General features: G+C 42.7%; 2 protein-coding genes across 2 annotated transcripts in view; one reads left to right on the plus strand and one right to left on the minus strand.

Moving 5' to 3' along the window:
* Positions 1–21,899, plus strand: part of INIP (INTS3 and NABP interacting protein) — a 231,057-nt gene that overhangs the window by 127,878 nt on the left and 81,280 nt on the right. The window lies entirely within an intron of this gene.
* Positions 918–17,104, minus strand: HSDL2 (hydroxysteroid dehydrogenase like 2). Its single transcript, XM_056323824.1, has 11 exons — positions 17,017–17,104; positions 13,924–14,087; positions 13,387–13,485; positions 13,147–13,261; positions 10,564–10,667; positions 9,483–9,581; positions 4,408–4,602; positions 3,855–3,926; positions 2,321–2,515; positions 1,597–1,725; positions 918–1,143 (listed from the first exon to the last, which is right to left on the minus strand). The coding sequence occupies exons 1-11, from the start codon at positions 17,031–17,033 to the stop codon at positions 1,031–1,033; spliced, it is 1,302 nt and encodes a 433-aa protein (XP_056179799.1). The 5' UTR covers positions 17,034–17,104; the 3' UTR covers positions 918–1,030.

The raw sequence follows: 21,899 nt of genomic DNA on the forward strand, positions 1-21,899 counted from the left end.
CCATGTGTCGTTAATGTGAGGGAAGAACAGCAAATTATTAATGCCGTGGAGAAGGCTGTGAAGACTTTTGGAGGTACGCTGAGGTGTGGGGGAGACATTAACAGGCAGAGTGTTCAAACAAAAAAGGAAAGAACAGCCTGCCTTACTTGTGCTTTTTGTCTTTAGTGTGAAGTGCCTTATTTTAAAACCAGGCATTGATATTTTGGGGACACAGAATAAAGAGTTTGCTGCATCTGGCTTTACAGATGCTGTCACACAAAGGTGCAGACCATGTGCACTTGTACACTTGCTGAGTGGGCCATGTGTGCTTTTACTATTCAGCTTCAGTCTTTACCAGCCAAACGGAAGGAAGGGGAGGTAGCTGGCTGCAATGATGTAGGTTAATCCTTGTACTGCTACATGAAGGTTGTGGAAGGCAGCACCTTGTCTGTTGCAGCTGAGGGCAGGGCAGTGTCCATGTGTGTGTGTACTTTTACAAAAGGAAAAGTTGTGTATCACTCAGTATGTCTGTGCAGCCTACCTCAATGCAATACAGAGGTATGAATACTAGTGTAGGTAATAAACTCAGGAAAGAAAAAAAAAAAAAAAATAAATCAATGTGATGTTAATTTACCAGGTAATTAGGGCCCTGCTAAACAGACGACGTTTCCACTTGTAAGGCAGGTCCAGAATATCTGCATGACACTGCTATCACAGAAACAAAATCTGCAGGGTGACTATTGCTCAACCCACCTTTTTTATGGGACATGTGTGCAAGCAACCGTGTGGGGAAAAAATTCACTTCAGGCATCCTGCCTGGACTCACAGGAGCAGAAGTAAAGAAAACATCTGCAACCTAATATGCATATTCTTGAGAAAGAATTCATTTAGTGACAAACCACTTATTGTCTTAATCAGTTATATCTTCTCTAAAAATGTCACATTTTATCCATATTTATTAATATTGCATCAAAGAAAAATGAGGACTACCATTTTAAAACGGCATTGCATTATATATCAAAGGCCACTGTTCTGCTAGTACGTTTGACCCTCACAGTTTAGAGTTAAGCTGGGTCAACATCTTCTCAAGCTTTATTGCTAGCGCCATGTTACCTTTAATCCTTAATTTTCCTGACATGAAGGCCAGGGTTGGCTTTAGTTTACCTAAAAAGAAAGAACAGAACCATCAGAAAATGAAAAGGAACTGGAGACAACCTGTGCACAGGAAAACATAATGGCCACTACAGCAAGACCTAGCAACTACACCGCTACCAAGTTCTGCAGCAAACAGTGCAGATTTAGGAAGCATGGGCCAGAGATGTGCAGAACCGAAGTCCAGCAGTTTGACTGGATTCTTTCTGAAGCTACACTTGTTGCTAGAATTTCAGCACCTGGTTAATAAAAGCAGCGTAAGTTTTTGTGCTCTTCCTGTTCATAGAACGGAAGAGGTCAGAAAAATCTGAAGAGTTATATCGTACACTTTCACTTGAGCAACAAAAAGTGAAAAGCTCCTCCATCCCAGGATCACAAGTGAGCAGGCTATCTTTATATGCCCATCAGCAGATTTTCTGGGCCTCAGTACCTGTGCCTGCCATGGCAAACGCCTTTGTCACTCACCTGTGAACATCTTCACAAAGTCAGCACTCGACATGCTCATAACCACATCAGCCGTCACAGGTGGCTTTCCAAAACCAGCACTCCCACCGGCAGTTTTCAGGTCAATATACCACGTGCCTCCTTCATCACCTGCACACACAGTGAAAAGAAGTGACAAGGCAGCAAAGAGCACTGTGCCCTCCCTGTTCCTCCCTGTCACATGGCCACTACTGTGTCTGTTTGGAGCAGTTATGTGATTGTATATATACTGGTGGTGCTCTGCAACAAATTATTACTTGCCCCATGTTCTGCAAGCAGGCAAAGCCATCCTTTGGCAGATGCCCCACAGCACCATGTATTGGGGACATTGGCAGAAGAGCCCAAAGGCAGCACTTGGCTGACAAGAGTTGGTGGCAGCCAGTGCTTTTAACATGCCAGCACCCCTGTCTTACCATCACACTAACTTGGTGCAGTAGGGCCAGCACAGTGAGAAAGCCTGCCTGCATATGCCAGGAGTGGCAGCAGCTTCCTGCATGTGCTGAAATTGGTCAAAATAATAGAATACCGCATGTTGGAAGGCACCCACCATAAGCATCATTGAGTCCAGAGGAGCTCCACGCTGAACAGAACAAAAGGTGGTCTGTTTCAGAGTCAGCTAGAAAAGGTGAGTGCTTCTGTTTGAAAACACCAAGTGCCTTTTGCTAGGGGTGCGTGCATGTGAAGGTTTTACAAGTGATGATCTTACCAGATAATTCAAACTGAAAGACACCCTGAGTAGTTTTCACATACTCCTCACTCATTGCTCCCTGAATAACTCTGAATGTTTCTGCAACAGGACTCAATGGCTTGGCTGAAGCAGATTCTGTGTTAACCTTAGCTCCATCTGATCCTTCATGCTGGGATCCGCTTGACTTCTTCTCTTTGAATGCTTGGGAAGCACCTACAAGAAAGAAATTATTTTTCTCTTTCAAATGCAAAACACTTTAAAACTGCATGCAGAAATATGCGTAGAGAACTCAGTTTGAAAAGATTTAAGCTTCACAGTAGGGCAAATCAGTATCTTCCACTTCAGTATTAATACTAATAAAGGATGTTCTTTGCACCTGGGAATCTGAACAGGTGTAGAGCACTAAAGGTAACTCTGCAATGTATTTCACTTCTTAATACGTCAGAAGAAAACTGAAAATAAAACCACAGCAAAATTCTGACTGTACACAGTTCATTACAAATGCTTGCACAGCACATTGTTTTCTAACACAATCCATAGACTCCCAACTGCAGTCACAAAAAATAAATCAATGTCTTCATTAGGTATCACTTTCACCTCAAAATACTTCTCTTGTCTATCTTGCTAAGAACATGGATATTTTCATTAATTCTTCTGCAAAGGCTTCTAAGCTAGAAATCAATTCGCTCCTTTAATCAGCATGTTACTATACCACAGTGAACATTTACATTTAAGAATACAGGACAGCATTTGCAGCTTAGAAGGCTGATGAAGTTGAACAGCCTCTAAACACGTTGCAGAAAGTCTCTTAGGCCTCTTCAGCATCAAAAAACACACTAGGACTATTCTGCAAGTCCCTACTAAACCTGCATTGTGAGGTCCAGGGAACTAACATCATCCATCCCTGGCAGAACAGTCCTAGTGTGATTGATCAAACAGTATTTTCAAGGGAAAGGGACTGTCCAAACTTTGTGTCCTCTGCCCTTCTCTTATTCCTATTTTGGCACTCCTGTCAAACCTGTTAAGCATTCTTACTTGCCCTCCTACTTGACACACAACAATTCTGAAAAAGGAAAACTGATGCTTTTCTAAAAAAGACTTCTCCATGTCAACTAAAGAGATATTGAAATTGTGTAAACTGTGCAAGTTTCATCTAAGTAGCAATGGAAGCTCTACATTGTGTTCTTCTGTATGAACTTAGCAAGGCAAATGAGACACTCCTACAAAATGTGCTGTTTGCTCTTTAATTCCTTTTTCCAGCAATGTTTACCTGTGACCTTCATACTATTGCAATTCAGATGGTTAAAAAGCAGTCTTCAAAATAAGGTACTGATTTACCATGGAAGTCCTGCAGAAGGTAACATTTTCCCCCTAGCTTTAAGTAGAGTAACTTCCATAAACCTTACACTCCAAATGAGAAAACGGTTTTTGCCTAATAGCTTGAGTGGAATCCAAGTTCTTGGGAGAAAAGAATTAAAAACCCACTTGAAATACAGAGGGCATTCATTATCGTCAGAAAAAAAATGACTTTTACACACAGTGCTTTCCCTACCATATCCTTCTGGTTTCATAGCTGTCATGTCACCTTCAACATCCAAGAAGAAGTCAGGCATCAGGGGGTGACCTAAAAGGGAGGAAAATTGTAATAGTAAGTCCAGGTAAAGTTGGACAGCACAAACAGGAATCCATTTTGTACGAAACTACAGCCAAGTCTTAAGTGCAAAGTACAATCTGAAAGGAAGGCATAGAATAAAATAACACGTTTAGTCTGGTTCATTGAAAATATGACCTAGAAACCCCTTAAAAGTTGCAATGAAAAACTTTTGAAGGAAAAAAAAAAATGTATCCCACTAGCTGGTAAATAGTAATACATACATCTACAGTGCAGGTACACTTTCTTTTCACTGAAGATTTTTTTTTAATTTAATAGGCACTTGACTAGACTCTCAATGGACTCATACGTGCCTTCCATGAAGACATGTTCTGAAAGCTAAGGCAAAGCAACTTTTAATTTAAGAGCCCCTAGCAAAAAACCTACGTTAATATTCTCCCCACCATCATTCCGCCTTCCTGAATTTACTCCTCACCTTAAAGATCTGTTTTACCTGGTGCAATTGCATAGACATCAAAATCCTTAACTCCTTCTTCTCTCAGCAGAACTTCATCAATAATGAAGTTTCCAGTGAAACTTTTTGGTTTTGTTAAAATGCAGTATGCAGCATCTGCAAGGATGTCTGTTTTCCTGCACTGTTTTTCTATTCCAGATCCTCCCAGCATATCCATAGCAGATGTATGTATGGCTAGAAAGTTTGGAGAGTAAAAAACCAGCACTTTAACACTGATGACACAAAATTCCCATTTCTCTGGTAATTACACAAACTTTGTTTTCCTTTCATGCAAAAAGAAATTGTAGGAAGACAAAGCTATGAAACACTACCAACCAACAAACAATTCTCTACAAGCACAAGTAAAAATCAGAAATCTATTAAAGGAACCAAAATGTGAAATAATGGGCAAGACTTTTTATGACATTCACATCCCTCTATCCCTTTATCAGTGCCCCTCCGTCATGGATTTCCTCCAGGTAATTCAGTACATGAAAAACTAACAGGACAACTCTTTTTCTCAGTGAATGTATGATACATCAGCCACTAAAAGGGATTTCCTTTGGTGATTATCACACTGAAAATCTTCATGCTTAGTTTTAGTCTTGTAACAACTCCCATGAGATACCAAAGTGCCTCTCCTAAGTTAATGAGACATCAAATACCAAAAATTCAAATAATTTGTTCAGTATTTCACAGAAAGGCTGTGTTAGACCAAAGAATAAAATTCACACCTCCTAAGGTTCTGGTTGTTTTATTAACCAATTCTACGAAGTTTTGCACGATTCCATTAGTCTTCTTTATGCTTCCCCCAAGGGAGCTACTAACATTGTGGCATGTTTCAGCCTAAGTCTGTAATTTGCTCTTCCAGGCCAAGGTATCCATTCTGCTTTTCTTTCATCTTGTTCCACAGAGGCCATTTGGCTGTAGCTTTTGACATCTGCCATGTTACTGTTTTCCCCCCTTATAGTTCTGCCTCATGACTTTTTCTACTCAACGCTCTGCCCCCAAGTTTTGGGACAGATTCACAATTCCTCTCCTATACCTGGTGCTAGCAGATCCTGGAAGTGGAAGGACAAACCTAATTGTACATCACTTCTGTCCTCCTTTCGGTGCTTCAGTTCCACACAAAGTAACAGCAGCTTTGATGCAGAAGTGATCCCAACATCCCTTAAAGCAAAGAACAGGCACTGTACACATCTATCTGAGCTGGATCATTCACCTTCCAAAGTAGGAACTGGGAAGAAAGATGGCAGTCTTCAGTGCTGGCCAGGGAGACCCTGTCAAAGTGTTTTCGAGGAAAGTGCACGAGTGGGTAGATCTCCCTGATGACTCGCTTATTTTACTCTTCTGTGGTGAGGATTAGTCCCTAGGTTTCACTTACCTTTGACCAACCTCAGCTTCTTTTTTTCAAATCAATTGAACTGCTATAAATATAACAGTTTTATAATATAATATAAACATATTTATATTTATAAAATTTATAAAACATATTTATAAAATAATATAAACCAAAACTGGCAAATAGATGTACTGTACATACACCTAGGCCTCCCTAGGTCTTTTTCCCATTTTTAAGGATAGAAAATAAATTTGCATCAATTTGGTCTTCCGAAATGCAATCTGTCCTGCAAAGTTTTTAATTTTTAAAAAAATAATTACCAACAGTTCAGACAACATTCCTTTCGAATACTCTGATGAAATTTACCAGGTTCTGTTGACCTGAATATATTCCACTATTCTGAGGATTCATTAACCTGTTCACTTTTCCTGGCCCATGCTTCTGCCACTTTTCTGTTAATATCAACTGTTCTTCTGAGCACAGTAAGCCTATGTTCACAGATTGAAAAACTTTTATTAGAAGTTTTAAACAGGTACTGCCTCAGAGCCTGGCTGCACATTGTTCTACCTATTTCATGTAAAGTGCTGCTTGTTTTCCTTTAATGCACATGAAGAGTCTTCCAGTTCTGTCCCAGAATACCTCTAATATTTATATGTACTTAGTGATGGGCTCACCCCTCTTTCACTTCTAGATAAATGGAGAGCTCCTGGCATCTTAGTATCAGCATACTTTCACACGTTCAAAAAGCTGGATTTACCAACAGATACTAGCATCCTTACTACCACAAAGGCTAATCACATTTGTATGAGATTACAGTGGATTCTTTAATTAAGAACAACTTTCTCACTTTTGGAAGACAAACCTTTAGAAAGAACATTTTTTTATACTGGAGAATTTGCACATTATTAACCTCTTTTATACTTGAGGGCACATCAGTTTTCATGGGGGCATCACTGATATATACAAACTTTGAGAGCTCATCTAGTGTTTCTAACAGTCTTAAACTGAACGAGCAAGAATGGATTCAGCAAATACAAAGCTCTGTCTGCATACTTTTGATTTTATAGAAAGCATAATTATTTTTTAATTACTTTGCAGCATGCCACCAAGAGAAATCTTTATAAAGAAAGCATTTATTAGAATATGGTGTTGTCATTTGTAAACTGAATCTTCTTGCACTTCCAAGCCTCATGTTCTGCAGGTTCCTGAGGGGAACAGGTATTAGCTGCACTCTAGAAGAAGTGTGAGCTTCTGCAGTGTTGTCCTCTTACTTATTTCAGCAGGTACAAGTTAGTTACCAAGGACACAGTAGCACTCTAACGTACAGAGAAAGATACTACTTTCTTTGGTTTGGGTCCCCCACTGCACCCCTGGTAAGAATGTCAGATTCTGTAGACGTTTAATTAATACCATCACAGACATCTTTTATTACTAGACCATATCTGCGACACTGGTACTATAGCATAATACAAACAGTGGAAAGAAATAATGTATTCAACTGTGCAACGTAAGATTTAATGTAACTTCTACCTACAAAGTGAGCCAACCTTCTGAAAAATCTTCCATTGTGCGTCGGTGGACAAATCCTACTAGGTTGTGCTTTCCCTTGCCAAGAAAAACAGGAGGCCAAATTGTTCAGATGGGTGGGGAAAAACACCTACATTGCAAAATAAAGACCTAGTATAACCAGCTGGTCCCTGCAGGAAGAATTCTTTAGCTTTCAACAGTTACTTGGGACCCGTAAAACCACCAGTTTGTTTACACGACAGCAGTGGATGCTTTCTCCAGCATATCCAGTATCACAGACTGAAGGTGTTGAAAAATCAGAAAGCTCTGGAGAGCACACATAATGTGTCAATGCAGCATGTAAATATGTGCACTTACAAGACACATGTAATCTTCTAACAGCTTTTGTGTGAGAAAATAAGTCAAATCAGCAATGTTGTCTGCAGCCTGATACACATCTATCTGTCTCAGTTAGATACTTCCTTCATTGTTCTTAACGCTCATATATGTTACAGTGTGTAATCAGTCAGTGACCAAAAAACATAAAATTGTAGGTAAAGATCACCTCTGCTAATGGAAAATCAAATTACTCCTACATATAGGATTCTGAGGAGATATAAAACACATTTAGCACTGGCATTTTAGGGACAAGCCAGACAGGAAGGGCATGAATCTAGGAAAGTCTTTAAGAACCAAGTTTCACGGCTCTATTCCAGATGACAAAGACAGATCCTGGGAAATCTCCATTGAAACATTTCTGAGGTTCTCCTCAAGCAAGTTGGAAACAAGTGCATATTTAACTCCTTCAGAAGTGAAAAAAACAACAACCAGATATCCCAAACCTAACAGATGAGCTTTCACTCCACTGCCAAGAAGGCAATGCAGACCCTGAAGTTGTACTGAAGGCAACTGGACGTATGTCAAAGGTGAAGAGTTTATCCTTTTAGACAGTACAGGTTTTGTGATGATGTAATTATCATGAATGATGTTATTATTATTCAAAACAGTCAATCCATTACCAAAACATTTCTATGGGTAAAACTCACAGTGTGAACAGAATTATGAGGCACCCATTCACTGGGATAGTTTAAGATGCAAGCATCCAGACCAAGGTCTGTCAGACATACTAATTCAAGTGCTCAGCAGAGTATCAGCTAGGGTATTTAAGCAGAGAAACTCAGCTGATTTTGACTGAAATAATAAAGTTTTGCCCATTTTCTTCCTTACCTTACAGAAGCAAATCACAGAGTTCTAGTTCATACCAGAAGTTAAAACAGGCCTGCAGTGCCTAACAGGAAAACAATGAAAAGTGTCTGGGCACAAACACTTCTTACACTGGAGCACAAACTCCAGAAGAGGATCTTGGTTTATGTTTTTATTTCCTCTTCCTTCTTCGCTCCCTCCACTAATTAAAAAAATACACTCTGCTCTTGTAATGTTACATAACACAGTGACTGGACTCACACCATTAAAGGGCAGGATTACCCTCTGTCTTTATGGATTTTAATATCAGTATCATTTCTGCACATAGGTGTTATTTGGGGTGAAGAGACTGGCCTCTTTGGCAAACAGCTGACCAGACTTTCAAACAGCAGCCCTGATCAACACTGACAACAAACTGAAGTTAATACAACATGGGAGGATTAAGTTGTTTTTCTTCCATAGCACACACGATTTTCCTGTGACTTGCAAGCAGATGGTTCTATGAACAACTCTTTGGTGGCCTGCTATGCCAGATCTTGTAGGAACAGGGTTTTTTTGTAATTATTTCTGCACTTACAGAGGTATCTATTTTGTAGTTCCACCTACACTCTGGCAATTTAACTATTGAGGAATTCTAAATAGTACTATATACACAGACATTTAATACCTACTAATGAAAGCATGCTAATACTTTTGTGATTCTGTCCAAACCAAAACTCTGGGTGCACGAGAAAGAGCACAGACAAGTCAAATACTATACAGAACCTTCAGCCAACTGAAAGGGTTGAATGGGTTGCAAACTGGCTGCAGATGAGTTTGGATGAAAGTGGCAATGGTCTAGTGAGAGCTAGGAATGAAAACCAGCACATATGCAGGATGAACAAAGAATATACAAAATAACTGTCTGGTCTCCTGAATCAATTCCTGGAGAAGTTCGAAGTACATTCAAAATTAAATAAAACAAGCTGTAGAAGACAAAGTCATTATTTTAGTACCATTAGAAATAAAAAAAATATAAAACCACCTGTTTTAGGCCATAAAGCATTGACAGCAACTTCTCCTCTAAATTCTTCTGCCATTCCCAAGACACACATGGACATTCCATATTTAGAAATGGTGTAAGCTAAGAGAAGAAATATAAAAAAGATAAAAATTTTCACTATCAACAGAACTTTAATTATGATGGAAAGAAAACCCAAATTATTTGTTTATAAGGAAAATGAAGCTTTTGAGGACAAAAAGTATCTCCCTTAAGCCAAAATCTCTCCCTTCTCCCCACCACCCCCAGCAGATAAAAACTGGGGTTGGGAAAGTCTGCCATCTTTTCACTACAAATAAAATGAGAGCTACACATGTTTTGACAAAAGCAATCACTGAAGCCTAGCTGTATGGCGTTGTCGTTGTGCTTTTTATATACAGCACGCTAGCAAGAGTGCTCAATTTTTTTCAACAGGCCCAAGGCATACTAGCTGCTAACAACCAAAAGTGTATCCTACAGAAAGCAAAAATGTAAGGGAGAAGAAAAAAAAATAAAAAAAGGAAGTTCTAAATCGTTGCCATTAGATATTTTGAGAAGGGAAGCTTCTGGGGAGAAAAAACTGGGACTTGCTGGAGGAGTTTAACATGACAAGTGTCCAGAATTGAAAGTTTTTTACAGTTTTAAAATGAGCATCATGAACTTCATGACAAAATGGGGTCCCCCTCCCACATCTAATTTCCATTTTAAAAGACAACATTGAACTTTATCTCTATTAAATCAAACGTGAAGCTTAATCAGTAGAAAATAGATTTTTGGGTTTCATTCTCTATTTGGAATAAAAAATATTTTGTATTCTAAAAGAATTTCAATGAAAAAGCACAGACTCTTACCTTGAAAACATTCTTGAAAAGATAAGGGACATAGTGGGCCATGAAACCTGCACTACGTTTTCCCACAAAACAATTTACTTTAGGTTAGGTACAAAACACTGTGGGGGACTGTTAGTGTCAATCTGTGTATAGTGCTAAAGATACAAGATCTGGCATACTGGGCTGGCACTCCTGCACACTTCACCAGGTATTTATGTGGTTCTCAAAAATTAACAAAGGCTCTGAACGCTACTCACCACAATGGTTTTTGAACCACATGGGATTCAGATTCATAGGTGGGCTGAGGTTCAGGATATGGGGGTTCCTACTCTTCCTCAAGTGGGGAAGGCATGTTTTAGACCTGAAAGATAGATTCATACAAATCAGTCAGCTCTTATTTCATGGAACACCTGTAATTACACTAAAAACCACAGCAGCAGACCAGTATTTTCATTGAAGTCCACTAAGCTGAGATCCTGCCCCTGTACCAATTATTTGATATAAAGAACAACAACAAAAGCTATCCTAGCTTACTTATCTCAGGCCTAGTATTCATTCCTGCTAACTGGACCACATTCTCCCACTGGTGCAGCAGCATCTACTAAAGCTGATTTTCCAGAGGTTTAGAAGCCACAATCTCCTTGTAATAGTTCTGGTAGGCGCAACAAAACACTGTAAGGCAACAAGCAAAAATAACAGCGCAGAGCTGTATATTTAGTCATAAATACATTCTCTTTTGATCCAATACCTATTCCCTCTTTAAAATCACGTTAAAGAAATACTATATAGTGATAGGCTATTACAAATACTCCAAGTAAAACTGAAAGCCTATTCTCTGGGAGAAACAGTGACTGGGAGAGTCACTATTTCATTCGACTTAGAATTCACACATTACTGTAAATCATATCTTTTACTTTATAGAAACAGAATTCACTTTTAGGACTGTGGTACACTTTCGCATTTGATGTCTACTGGAAAATTTTTGACCAAGCTTCACAGAGAGAACAGCACCACAGCAGACTACACTACTGACACATTTCAGCAGGACCCATGCATACTGTCAGCCACAGAAGGGACACCTTCAACTGCAAAATCATTATAGTAGTAAAGTAAATAATTTACCACCTGCTTAAATGTCCTGGGGTCTCAACATTTTTCAGTGGCAGTGTGTGAGGTTCACTAACAGATGCCAGGTGCCTGTGTCTTTAAATGCATAGGAACTATGTCAACAGGTATATTCTATAAAATGGTACATCTTCCCTAATTACTCCACACAGACAAAAAATCCACATTTTTTTTAGCTATTGTAACTTTCCTACACAGACAAAAAATCCACATACTTTTTTTTTTTAACTATTGTAACTTTCTGAATACTAAATTGGAAACAACTCTACAAATACGAACACAATGTACAAAGCCAGAGGAAGAAAAGGCCAAAATGTTTGACTGGGTCTTCCCAATTTACAGTTATAAAAGCAATGACAAAGACCATTTGTAACTTCCCTTGAGAGGAATTAATCTTTCATATACTGTTCTATTCACAGCAACCTGGAACGTGCTTTTTCATCTTTTTAAGACAGAGCAGCACCTAAAGGAAAGATGACTTAAAAGAATTCTCCATTAATCTGAGATAGCTGGATGTACCAATCACAAAGCGATTATTACTGTTGGATGGCAAGGGGGAAACAAAGCTTGACACTGGCAATATAGTGGAACCCATTCAGAGACTTAGCAAGAGATATCCACAAAGCATTTTCTGGAATGTCAACCTCCAAAAACAATTTTCCTTTCCAAGTACAGAACCACTTACACCTATAGCTTATCAAAAGTAGACCCCACAGGCTGGAAGCACAGAAATCTCACTCTGTGAGCAGTCTTTCTTTCTTCCACCTTCCCTCTCCCTCCACGCTATCCACATGCTGTGCACTGCCTCTCTAATTCAGAAAACTATGTGTGTTTTTACACTATTCCAATGGCAAATCCCCTCACTGATTCTTAGCAAACAAACATTAAGGAATATAACTGTAGTTATCGGAATCTGCACAAAGGACGACAGACACTACTCTAGATAAAACACTGATACAAAAGCTCCTGATCACACCAAGCAACAACTCAATTTAGAGAATGGGCATCATTCTAAGGGCTTTTTTCTTTTCCTTCAAACACAACCCCATCAAAATAAAAGTTTTAATTCTAAACCAGAGCAACTTCAAATGACATCATGTAAATCTAAAATGATCCCACCTCCTGAATCCATTTCCAAAAAATAAGCAAAACAAGGACCACAGGAACACTGAAGTCAAATATTGGTATGTTAATTTAAATAAATGGTAGAACTGGTAAGCTGAAAGCAGATGGAGAACACTTGAGATTGTTAAGTTACATCTTTAACATTTCTCTTTTACCTATGCTGTTATATGATGTCTCTAAATATAAGAAAGAAACTTACGAGAACAAAGCTGAGAAACAAGATGTTACACTTGAAGTATGCAAAGACTTAGTAATTTTGCTTGAAACAAAAGAGCAGATAGCATTCAGCAAAGCCAAGCGGGAGCTCTGTTTGAAATAAACTAGTTTCTGATTCTTACCTGCATGGAGGGGCTTTTGAAGACTTAATGACTACAGTAATAAGGTTCCCATGTACTCCAACTTACAACTAATTCTTGCTGATACGAATTTCAAATCAGCTGGCCAATAACAGGGCAATTTCCTGTGAGCACATGTGGAATACTTGCACCCCAACTCTCAGGCAGCAAGACAGGTAAACAATTTCTCAGAAAAACTGAGATAAAGTCATTCATTTTGTTACAGTTACTTTGCTTCCTTCTCTCAGCACTTACGTCAGGTAGGTTCCTCGTACATTGACATCCATCATAAGATTGACCTTCTTCGTTTCTGTTTCCAAAGTGCCAGTCAAAGAGATGGCGCTTGCATTGTTCACCAAAATATCAATGCCTGGTTTTAAAATAAGGCACTTCACATTAGCATTTAAAGACAAAAAGCACAAGTAAGGCAGGCTGTTCTTTCCTTTTTTGTTTGAACACTCTGCCTGTTAATGTCTCCCCCACACCTCAGCGTACCTCCAAAAGTCTTCACAGCCTTCTCCACGGCATTAATAATTTGCTGTTCTTCCCTCACATTAACGACACATGGCAAAGCCTTTCCTCCAGCCGCTTCAACTGCACAATTAAAAAATTAAACATGTTAAAATTTGCTCTCGGGTGGCGCAAACAGCGTGAGCCTACTGAGAATCTCTCATTTGATGACATGCTTCAAGAAGACACTGAAAATCACACGCTCAAGTTGAAACCTTTTCACACACTGCAAAAAGAACAGGGAAGCCCAAAGCAAATCTTAACGCTGAGAATGTGTATGGGACACACATACATCTCAATTAACGTAGCATTTTCACATCTATATGCACGGGCATCTTCATTACAGTAATATTTTGATACCTCCCAGCAGTCCTGGGAGGCAAGAGAAGCACAAAACTGACTGTATTGAAGGTAAGTTGGAGCTGAGGGAGTCTACACAGGTTTCCACTCAGGTACAGCAATTAAACTAGGGCACACACCCAGCCCAGTACCTGAACCCTGTCCTCATTAGTTACAACTTACTCTCTGCTGCAGCAGTGTAGATAGTCCCTGGAAGAGTAGGATGGGGCTCAGCTGTCTTGGCAGCTATCACAATGTTGGCACCGTCCTTGGCAGCTTTCAAAGCAATGGCCTTGCCAATGCCCCGGCTTGCGCCTGTGATGAAGAGAGTGCATCCTGCTAATTTCCTAAAGGCAAAGGGGGAAGCGGAGGGTAAAGATGAGGAAGAAAGCAAAACCTGTACATCATTGACTTCTAACACTCTTTAAGGGCAAAAGTAATGAGCACAGTCTTCCAGCCAGGCAAACCCCTCCATCGATTTACCAAGAAGGCCCCCTAAACACAAAAGGAACGGCTACAGCCACAGCACAATACGGTTCCAGGGAAGGCAAGACCACTCCCTGAGTTTGCAAACGCTATCGAGCAAGAAGGTTGCGCAGGTCACCCAGTTACACTTCTCCCTGTTTGTAAAATGATCCAACACAGTGTTTGCAACAGAGCTGCTACCTTGTAAAAACAAATGCTGGTTTCTAATGAGACAGCGCACCTACGCAGCTCTCTGTACCTTACTGGTCACGGTCCTCTCAACACAAAAAGCGGCTGTCTCAACGCGGCGCGAAGTTCAAGTCCAGAGCCACAATGCCAATGCAGGGAGCCGCGCGCAAGTGCCAAACCCTTGATTTTCCAAAACGGCAATTACTTCCCTTAAAGGCTTTACGTTAAAGTCAACAGTTTCCCAGCAGCCACATTTAATCCAATGCCCCCTCCCCAGCCCCCCTCAATGGGCCCAATCCAAACCTCCTGAGAAACTTAACAAGTTTTAAGAGCGCCTGAAAGATGTCTGGCTTACACAAAGCATCACCGCATTTTTGAAAAGCAAAAGATCAACTCCAGTTTGAAGCATACTTGACAATAAAGCCTCTCGGACCACAGGTTTTCCGTCTGAAGGGACGTGCGATTCAGCGCTCTGCATAAAGCTTGTGCTGCTTTCCGTAACTCCATGGGAAAAGCCAAGAGGTTCAAGTTTCCAGCCCCAGTTAGAGAATGCATGTAAACCACGTGCCACAGCAACTTTGCTTTCCACTCGCATCACAAATGTTACACACCGGCCTCCGAGCCTGCAGTAGTTCTCCTTTCACTCTGGGCCAGACTTGACTTACTCCTCTTTCTCCAGGTCGGCTTTGTCCCTCCAATCCGAGAGCATCCCTCTCTAAAACACTGCCTAGGAGGGGCAGCGTTTGCTTTCAGAAGGCAGAAAACTGGGATGGGGCAGGGAGGGGGAGGGGTCTTCCCCTGCAGTGGCAGGGTGAGGCATCCGCAGGGATGTCAATGGAGCTCTACAGCTGCCGTTTCAAACAGATTTTCCTCTGCAAAACTGGGTCCTGGAGAGGCACAGGAGAAAAAGTCTCACAACAGCACAGCAACTCACAAAAAGTGCTGCCAAGAGTCAAGTCACACACACAGTTATGGAAGTTCATCTCTGGATTACATCGAGTGTAAAATTTAGTCAATTAAGGCCAGAATCTGGCTTCTATCTTCAACCAACTAATAGGTCAGCACACTCTATCTTAGTCAGGGAAGATGTAAATGAGGTTCAGTGAGAGGCAGCTCTGAAGGAGAAGGAAGGTGAGGAAAGCTGGCAGAGCCCCTCCAGGGCCAAGAGTGGTCTATTCAGGAAGACAAGTAGATGTACCAGCAGACCCGCACGGCTGCACATGGAACCCATGACTCAGCTCCCATGTACAAAGGTGTCATACTGGGAGCAGCAGCAGCAAGGACAGGCCGCAAAGGAGGAATCAGAAATATCACCCAGGCATGTTGGAACAGTGTCAGGAAAACCAAAGTTCACCTGCAGCTCAAGCTTGTGGAGGACGTCAAGGGCACCGGGGTTGGTGCTGCTACACCTCTTGAAATATTTCTTGTGTCCCCAATAGCACTGCCCAGAATTTAGAGCATTTTACTCTGCTAAGCAAGCTGCAAAGCTTGCAAGACTTATGATTTATTTCTTAATTCACTTGGCAGCCCAATAATTTGCAAGGTTTTAAAGCACGTGCTTGTCCAAAATCACTTATGACCTGTACTGTGAAGGCTGCATCTTTATTGCTTTCATTGCAGTTGAATTCTGGCAGTAAGGCAGAAAATGTCAAAATCACCTCTGTACCCTGCAGCCTTGGGGATCTTGGAAACAAAACATAGGTTCCTTTTTCACCAGGCATGACTGCTAATACAGAAACCTGCAGGGCATGTCAGCGATAGTTTTTAGAGCTTGCTTACATACCATTTAATGAATAAACCTATTTATAACACAGGAACGAATGACACTAACTTATCTTCCCAGCTGTCAGCAGTGGCAGCTCTGAAAAAAAGGCAAAAAAGCCTCTGAATTAAGATCCTAGACTGGAAGGAAATTTGCCAGGTAAGAAAGAAGGTACCGGCTTGGAATGAGAGAGTGCGAGAAAAACAGTTTAATACCCATTAAAATCACAGATACACTACCTAGTTTAAACTCCGCCAATAACTATTTCCATTGCCAAACGCTCCACTCAACGACACTCACTAACGGTCCCGACGAATATTTCCAGCACCTCTGCGAGTTCCCACCCGCCCCCTCACCCCCCGGACTTGCTCAGGCCTCCCGCCAGGCCCGGGCTCCGCCGCCGCCGCCGCCCCGCACAGCGCCCGCAGCCGGCCCGGCCGGCGGGGCGCGGGGTGCCAGCAGCGCCCCCTCGAACCCGCTGGGGACAGCAGGGCCGCGGGGGCCAGGGCGGCACCACCCCCCGCTGGAAACGCCCCCCACCGCAGGGGCATTCCTGCCCGCCGGTACAGCGATTCACTTCCAGGCGCTTACAAGCGCCGTGCCGCGCCGCGCCACCCGCTTGGAGGGAAGCCCACAGCAGCGCCGAGGGGAGCGTCCAGCGAACCGCCACAGCGGCCCCCGGCCGACGCCCCCCCCCGCCCCAAGAGGCCTTCGGCGGCTGAAGAGCCACGGCTTTTACCTCAGCCTCGCCGCCTGGCGCCGCCTCTGCCGCCGCCTGAGGAGCGGGAAGCGGCGGCCTGGGGCGGGTTGGGGGGGGCTCGGGGGGCGTGGAAGGAGAGGGGAGAGCGGCGGCACCTTACCCTGTGTTGGGCAGCATGGCGGCGCGCGAACAGGCCGCCCCCGGGCAGGGCCAGGGGCAGGGGCAGGGGCAGGGGCAGGGGCAGGGGCAGGGGCAGGGGCAGGGACCGCCCCCCCTGGCGCAGCCGCCGCGGCGGCGCGGGGCGGAGCCGTCGGGCGGAGGTGAAGGGCCGAGGGGCCGGGCCGTGGAGCTCGGGGCGCGGCCTCCGGGGCGGTGCGGGGGGGACGGTACAGCCCGGCTGCGTGAGGAGGCCTGCGGGGCTGGGACGACCCGGTCGGGGCGTAAGCCAGCCGGACGGTGGGTAGGGGCCCGCACGGAATGAAGGGAGGGTGTCACTGCAGGCCTTCCTCAGGCTGCCTGCTGGGAAACAACTAATGGCAGCGAATGTGAATGTTTTTCCCCTTAAGGATCGCTCAGGAGCGTTGAGGTGTTGAGCAGACCCTTTTCCCAAACACTAAGCCTTTTTATCTTGAAAAACGAGGTACTAAAGTAACTGTCGGGAGCAACGCTCACCTGCAACACAATGTGGGGTTTGTTTTACATGATGTGGTTCAAGCCTGGTGGCCTTTGAATGTGTCTGGACACCCATTTGGCATCTTCTGTGGACTTGAGGGGTGTCCAGCACCCTCTCATTCTGTGCTGGATGTGTGAGGTACCACTTTGAACTGAACTCTGCTGCCAGTCCTGGAAACACGAGCTTTGCCTCCTGTCTCACCTTCTGCCTCCCCAGTTCATCAGAATGCCTGTGGCAGGATGGTGTGGCCTGTGCTTGCCCAGCTGTGCCTGTCCCCTCCTTCACCTCGCCCCCCCCCCCCCCCCCCCCCCCGCCAGTCCATCTCTTTATTTCACAGTAACTGCGAGTTGGCCCCCTCCTCCAAATCCTGCACCAGCACATCTGCACATAACTCTTCCCACATAATCTCTTCTTCCCTCTCTTGCCTGGTGGAGGCTCTGACCATCTCCTGCCCTTGCCACACTGCTCACGTGTTGCTGCAGTTGGCAGATCTTCCACCAGCTTCAACCTTTGGCTTGTCTTTCCCCACTTCAGCTTTCACGCAGAGATCCAGCACAATACCCTGAGAGGGACTGGGTTTCACAGTGAGCTGATGCCAGAAGGGGTAATCACCTGGTTGGTCTGAACCTACTGTAAGAATTGAAATGGATAGTTCTACTGACCTAAACAGAAATCAGCTTAGGCTGTAAGCAGATGTGCTAGTCCTTGTGTGTTGACATAATGACAGTTGTTCTGCTGCCACTGCAGTTTCCATCGTCACAGAGCTGCAGACTCCTGCAGGAGCAGCACGTGACCAAGCTGAAGGGGCCAAATGCTGGCTGAACACCTTGCAACTGGAACATCTTTCATGCCACTTGCTTTCCTGGGTTGGCATGCTGCACAGATGGAAGCAAAGCTGCTTTGCTGAGAAGATCTTCAGGCACGACTCCTTCAGCCTCTCTCCAGCCTCTCAGTCCCAGTAAGGAGGAATGCAGAGCTTGACTGTGACAGCTCCATGCCAGGATCATAAACATCAGGCCTGCAGTGAGCTCTGTGTAAGTGTAAGACACGTTGTGTCTGTGCAGAGAGCTGCTGGTTTCAGCCATGCACAGGCATACCTGCAGGAGAAGCCCCTAGGTATCACATTCAGCCTTCTTCCGCTCAAGTTTTTTTTTTTTCTTTCCAGTATTTAACAGGGGAAAAGGAGTAATGAGGCTTTTTTCTGCACCAGGAGGGTCAGTTTACCTCGTGGGAATTTTTTTAGCATGAGAAGCAGAGAGCATTTGAAAACATGACACAGAAGCTGGGAGGCTTGTGCGTTGGCTTTCAGCAGTTTTGCCTCTGCCTGCGCATTAGCCCCACAACTCAGCCCACTCTCTCCAGGTGATGAGCAGCAGAGGAGCACTGGTTTACCACAGGCTGAGTACCCCTGTGTCTGCGCCCATGGTCCTGCACCTCTGATGGTGCAGCATTCACCCTGAAGTGGAGCTAGCCCCTGACGCCACAGCTACTCACAGGAGAATGTGGTATGCCCTTCTCTTTTGAAAACTTATTCTTTAGCTCTGCGGGGTCAGTGATTTGGACAACCAGCCTTTTAATTTCTGCAACCACTGCCGTGGCATTGCAGCAACACCTTCCTGGCTGCCACTGCTCCCCCTGCCATTGTGGATGGCCGTCTCTGCTAATGCTCGGCTCTGTGAACTGTTTCTCATTCGCTAGCCTTCACCTGTGGCTGACCTGGGTTCGCTTGCAGAAGGTGGTGAGGAAAATGCAGCCATTCAGAAGGAGGTAACAAGAATGGTCCTAGTGAGCAAGGCCCCCTGGGCCCTGAGTGGCCTCAAGGTGGTGGTAAGATCTTCCAAGCCAGTGACTGGCTCTGAAAATACTGTGTCTCCTCCAGCTGACAATAACACCAGGCTTGCTTCAGCCCTTCCAGCCTTCCGTGTATTTGCACAGCATTTGTCCTTTTACCATCACTGAAGTCTTAAGCACTGTTTTCAATGAATATATCTCAAAATTAATATAGAAATAAATAGAAACATCCACTTTTTGCAGTGGAAATTGAGGCAAGCAGTTAAAAGCAACTTGTCCAAGATCACCCAGCATCCCAGGGCCATGGATCACTGACATTCCTGACCCATGGCCTGTATGGTACTGTTTCCTCCATCTGTTCACTGTTAACAAATGTGCATCCTAGGACGGTACTGTTATTTCAACATAATAAGATGAGAATTTTTAGCACAAGAATAATATTTAAAATATTCCCCTTAAACACACTACTGTTTGGTTGGAATATTAAATAATATTTGGATACTTAACAACAAAGGCTAAGGACATTTCTGGTTACACTGCTACTAGAAGTGATCCCTGAGTTTGGCTCAAACTTAAAGAATTTATTAGACATAAAGAGGGTGGAGGAGAGGTGTGCAGAGGGGAGTTGAAGAGGGTTTTTCTAAGTGCTTATGTGGTTTTATTTCTTAATAACAAAATAATTACATATTTGTATTATTTGGTAATAAATTAAATTGATTGAAATTTCCCAACTCAAAACTTGTTTTTTTGTGGCCCAGAACAATGTGTATGTTACTACATCTGAGCTAATGACACTGTTTCTGATCTTCAGATGTTTTTCATTGCAACTTTAAAGGCTTCTAGTTTTGATGGTAGCAGGTGCAGTCAAGATAGAAAGATGTGGTAGGGAAAGCGCTGTCTATACAAGTTTTCTTTTTCTCATGGTGTAAACTTTTATAGACTCATTTAATTGGAAATATTTCTACTCTGTTTAAGCGACATTACACCAACCACAGTGAGTGTACAGCATAGGCCTCCAGCTACTCTGAAGGATATGGAAGTGTATTCAATCCCTTCAGCACTACAACAGAGACTCCAGAGGTGTTACACATGCTTTTTAGTGAGCCCCACCAACCCCTCCACCGTGATTCTGGCAGAGACAGCGACAGGCAATGAAGAGATCAAGTGATTGGCACAACTTTTGTTAGTTCAGTCTCAGGATTTTAACTGAATTATAGAATATTACATGGGTTTTTAGAACTGGAATTTGCCAAAGGCAATAAATTTATTTCATCAGTGTCTTAAATAGCCAAGGAGCTACGCCTGGGGCATCATCTATGGAACCACTGTTTCCATAGCCAGGATTATTTCCTACCATCACCTTAAACACGGGCTCTTTAACACAGCAGGGTTGCATTTTCAGCTCGTAATGACTAAAATGTTAAAGACTTGTACTGCGTGTTGTAAAGGTTTATGTCTGTTACCAAAAGGGGAAAAAACAAGGTGAGTTTCATGAGTAACTTGCAATAAGTTATCTACTAGCACATTTGATTTATTAACAAAGAGTTTATCGGGATTTATTCTAACATTTCTCTTGGGCAGTGACATAAATACAGGCAGGAGACTAGTTACCATATCAAGCATTTGCATCTTTTCCAACTGTTTTACCTTAGAGAAACTCCTAAGGTAAATGAAGGTCCTATTTAATCACAATTGCATTTATTTAAAAAAGAATGTTTGAAATCTTGCTTTACTGATGACTAAGATAACTGATCTCTATTCCCTTGTTTGTGGCCTTATATTTTTTTCACATCTTGCACCCATATTGGTCAACTGTGTATGTGCTAAATTATCCTTTCTCTCTCTTTTGCTATTCATCATAGCCCAACATTTCCTGGGAAAGCCCAGGGTATTTGAATACCCTCAACTGATCCAAATATTCTTTCAGAATAGAGGAGGAAAGCAAGCTGTCAGCTTAAATTTGTCTTAAGCTCCCTTACATAAAAAACCTCCTTTACACTCAGTGATTAGATTTAATTCAATGTATATTAATATCAGCTCTCCTTTACAGTTGCTGTTCTTCTGGAAACATTAATTGTGAGTTAGGAATACTTCATGAAGTTGGATTTGCTGGAAAATCTAATGACTTTCAGTTTCTTTGGAGCAGAGGGAAGAGCACTGTATTATGCATTTTTATGCCTAAGACAACAAAGCACTCTTACCATACAGACAATAAATAACGTAGACCAGATCCATGGGAAGACAGCTGAAATATACATTTCCACAAACACTTCATGTTAACCTAGTTTACTGAAGTTGAATTTTATGAGGTGTCTCAAATAAGATCATCCACCCTTCCTCAATGAAAAATCTGGATTAGTTGTTTCTTCATTTAATGCAACTTCAATTTTGGCTTTTCAAAATAAATGTTTCTGTGTGGAAGGGAACCTTTGAATATTTTGCATAGAGCTACAATGTCTCTCCAGCCCCTAAATTAACTTAGGTCTGGTTAAGCATGCCAAAGCAGAACCTAGTCCCAGGTTATATTATTATCAGCTGCTCTTCACTATCTGTGGTCACCATCGCTCTGTGTGCACATC

Source organism: Falco biarmicus, chromosome Z, assembly GCF_023638135.1.
Source record: "Falco biarmicus isolate bFalBia1 chromosome Z, bFalBia1.pri, whole genome shotgun sequence".
Taxonomy (NCBI): Eukaryota; Metazoa; Chordata; class Aves; order Falconiformes; family Falconidae; genus Falco; species Falco biarmicus.

What these genes read in the sequence shown, in the direction of transcription:
- HSDL2 (XM_056323824.1), bottom strand. An exon ending in CTACACTGCTGCAGCAGAGA is followed by an intron (nt 13,486 to 13,923) that starts GTAAGTTGTAAC and finishes TTAATTGTGCAG; the next exon opens with TTGAAGCGGCTGGAGGAAAG. An exon ending in CTTTCAGTTTGAATTATCTG is followed by an intron (nt 1,726 to 2,320) that starts GTAAGATCATCA and finishes CTGTGTGTGCAG; the next exon opens with GTGATGAAGGAGGCACGTGG.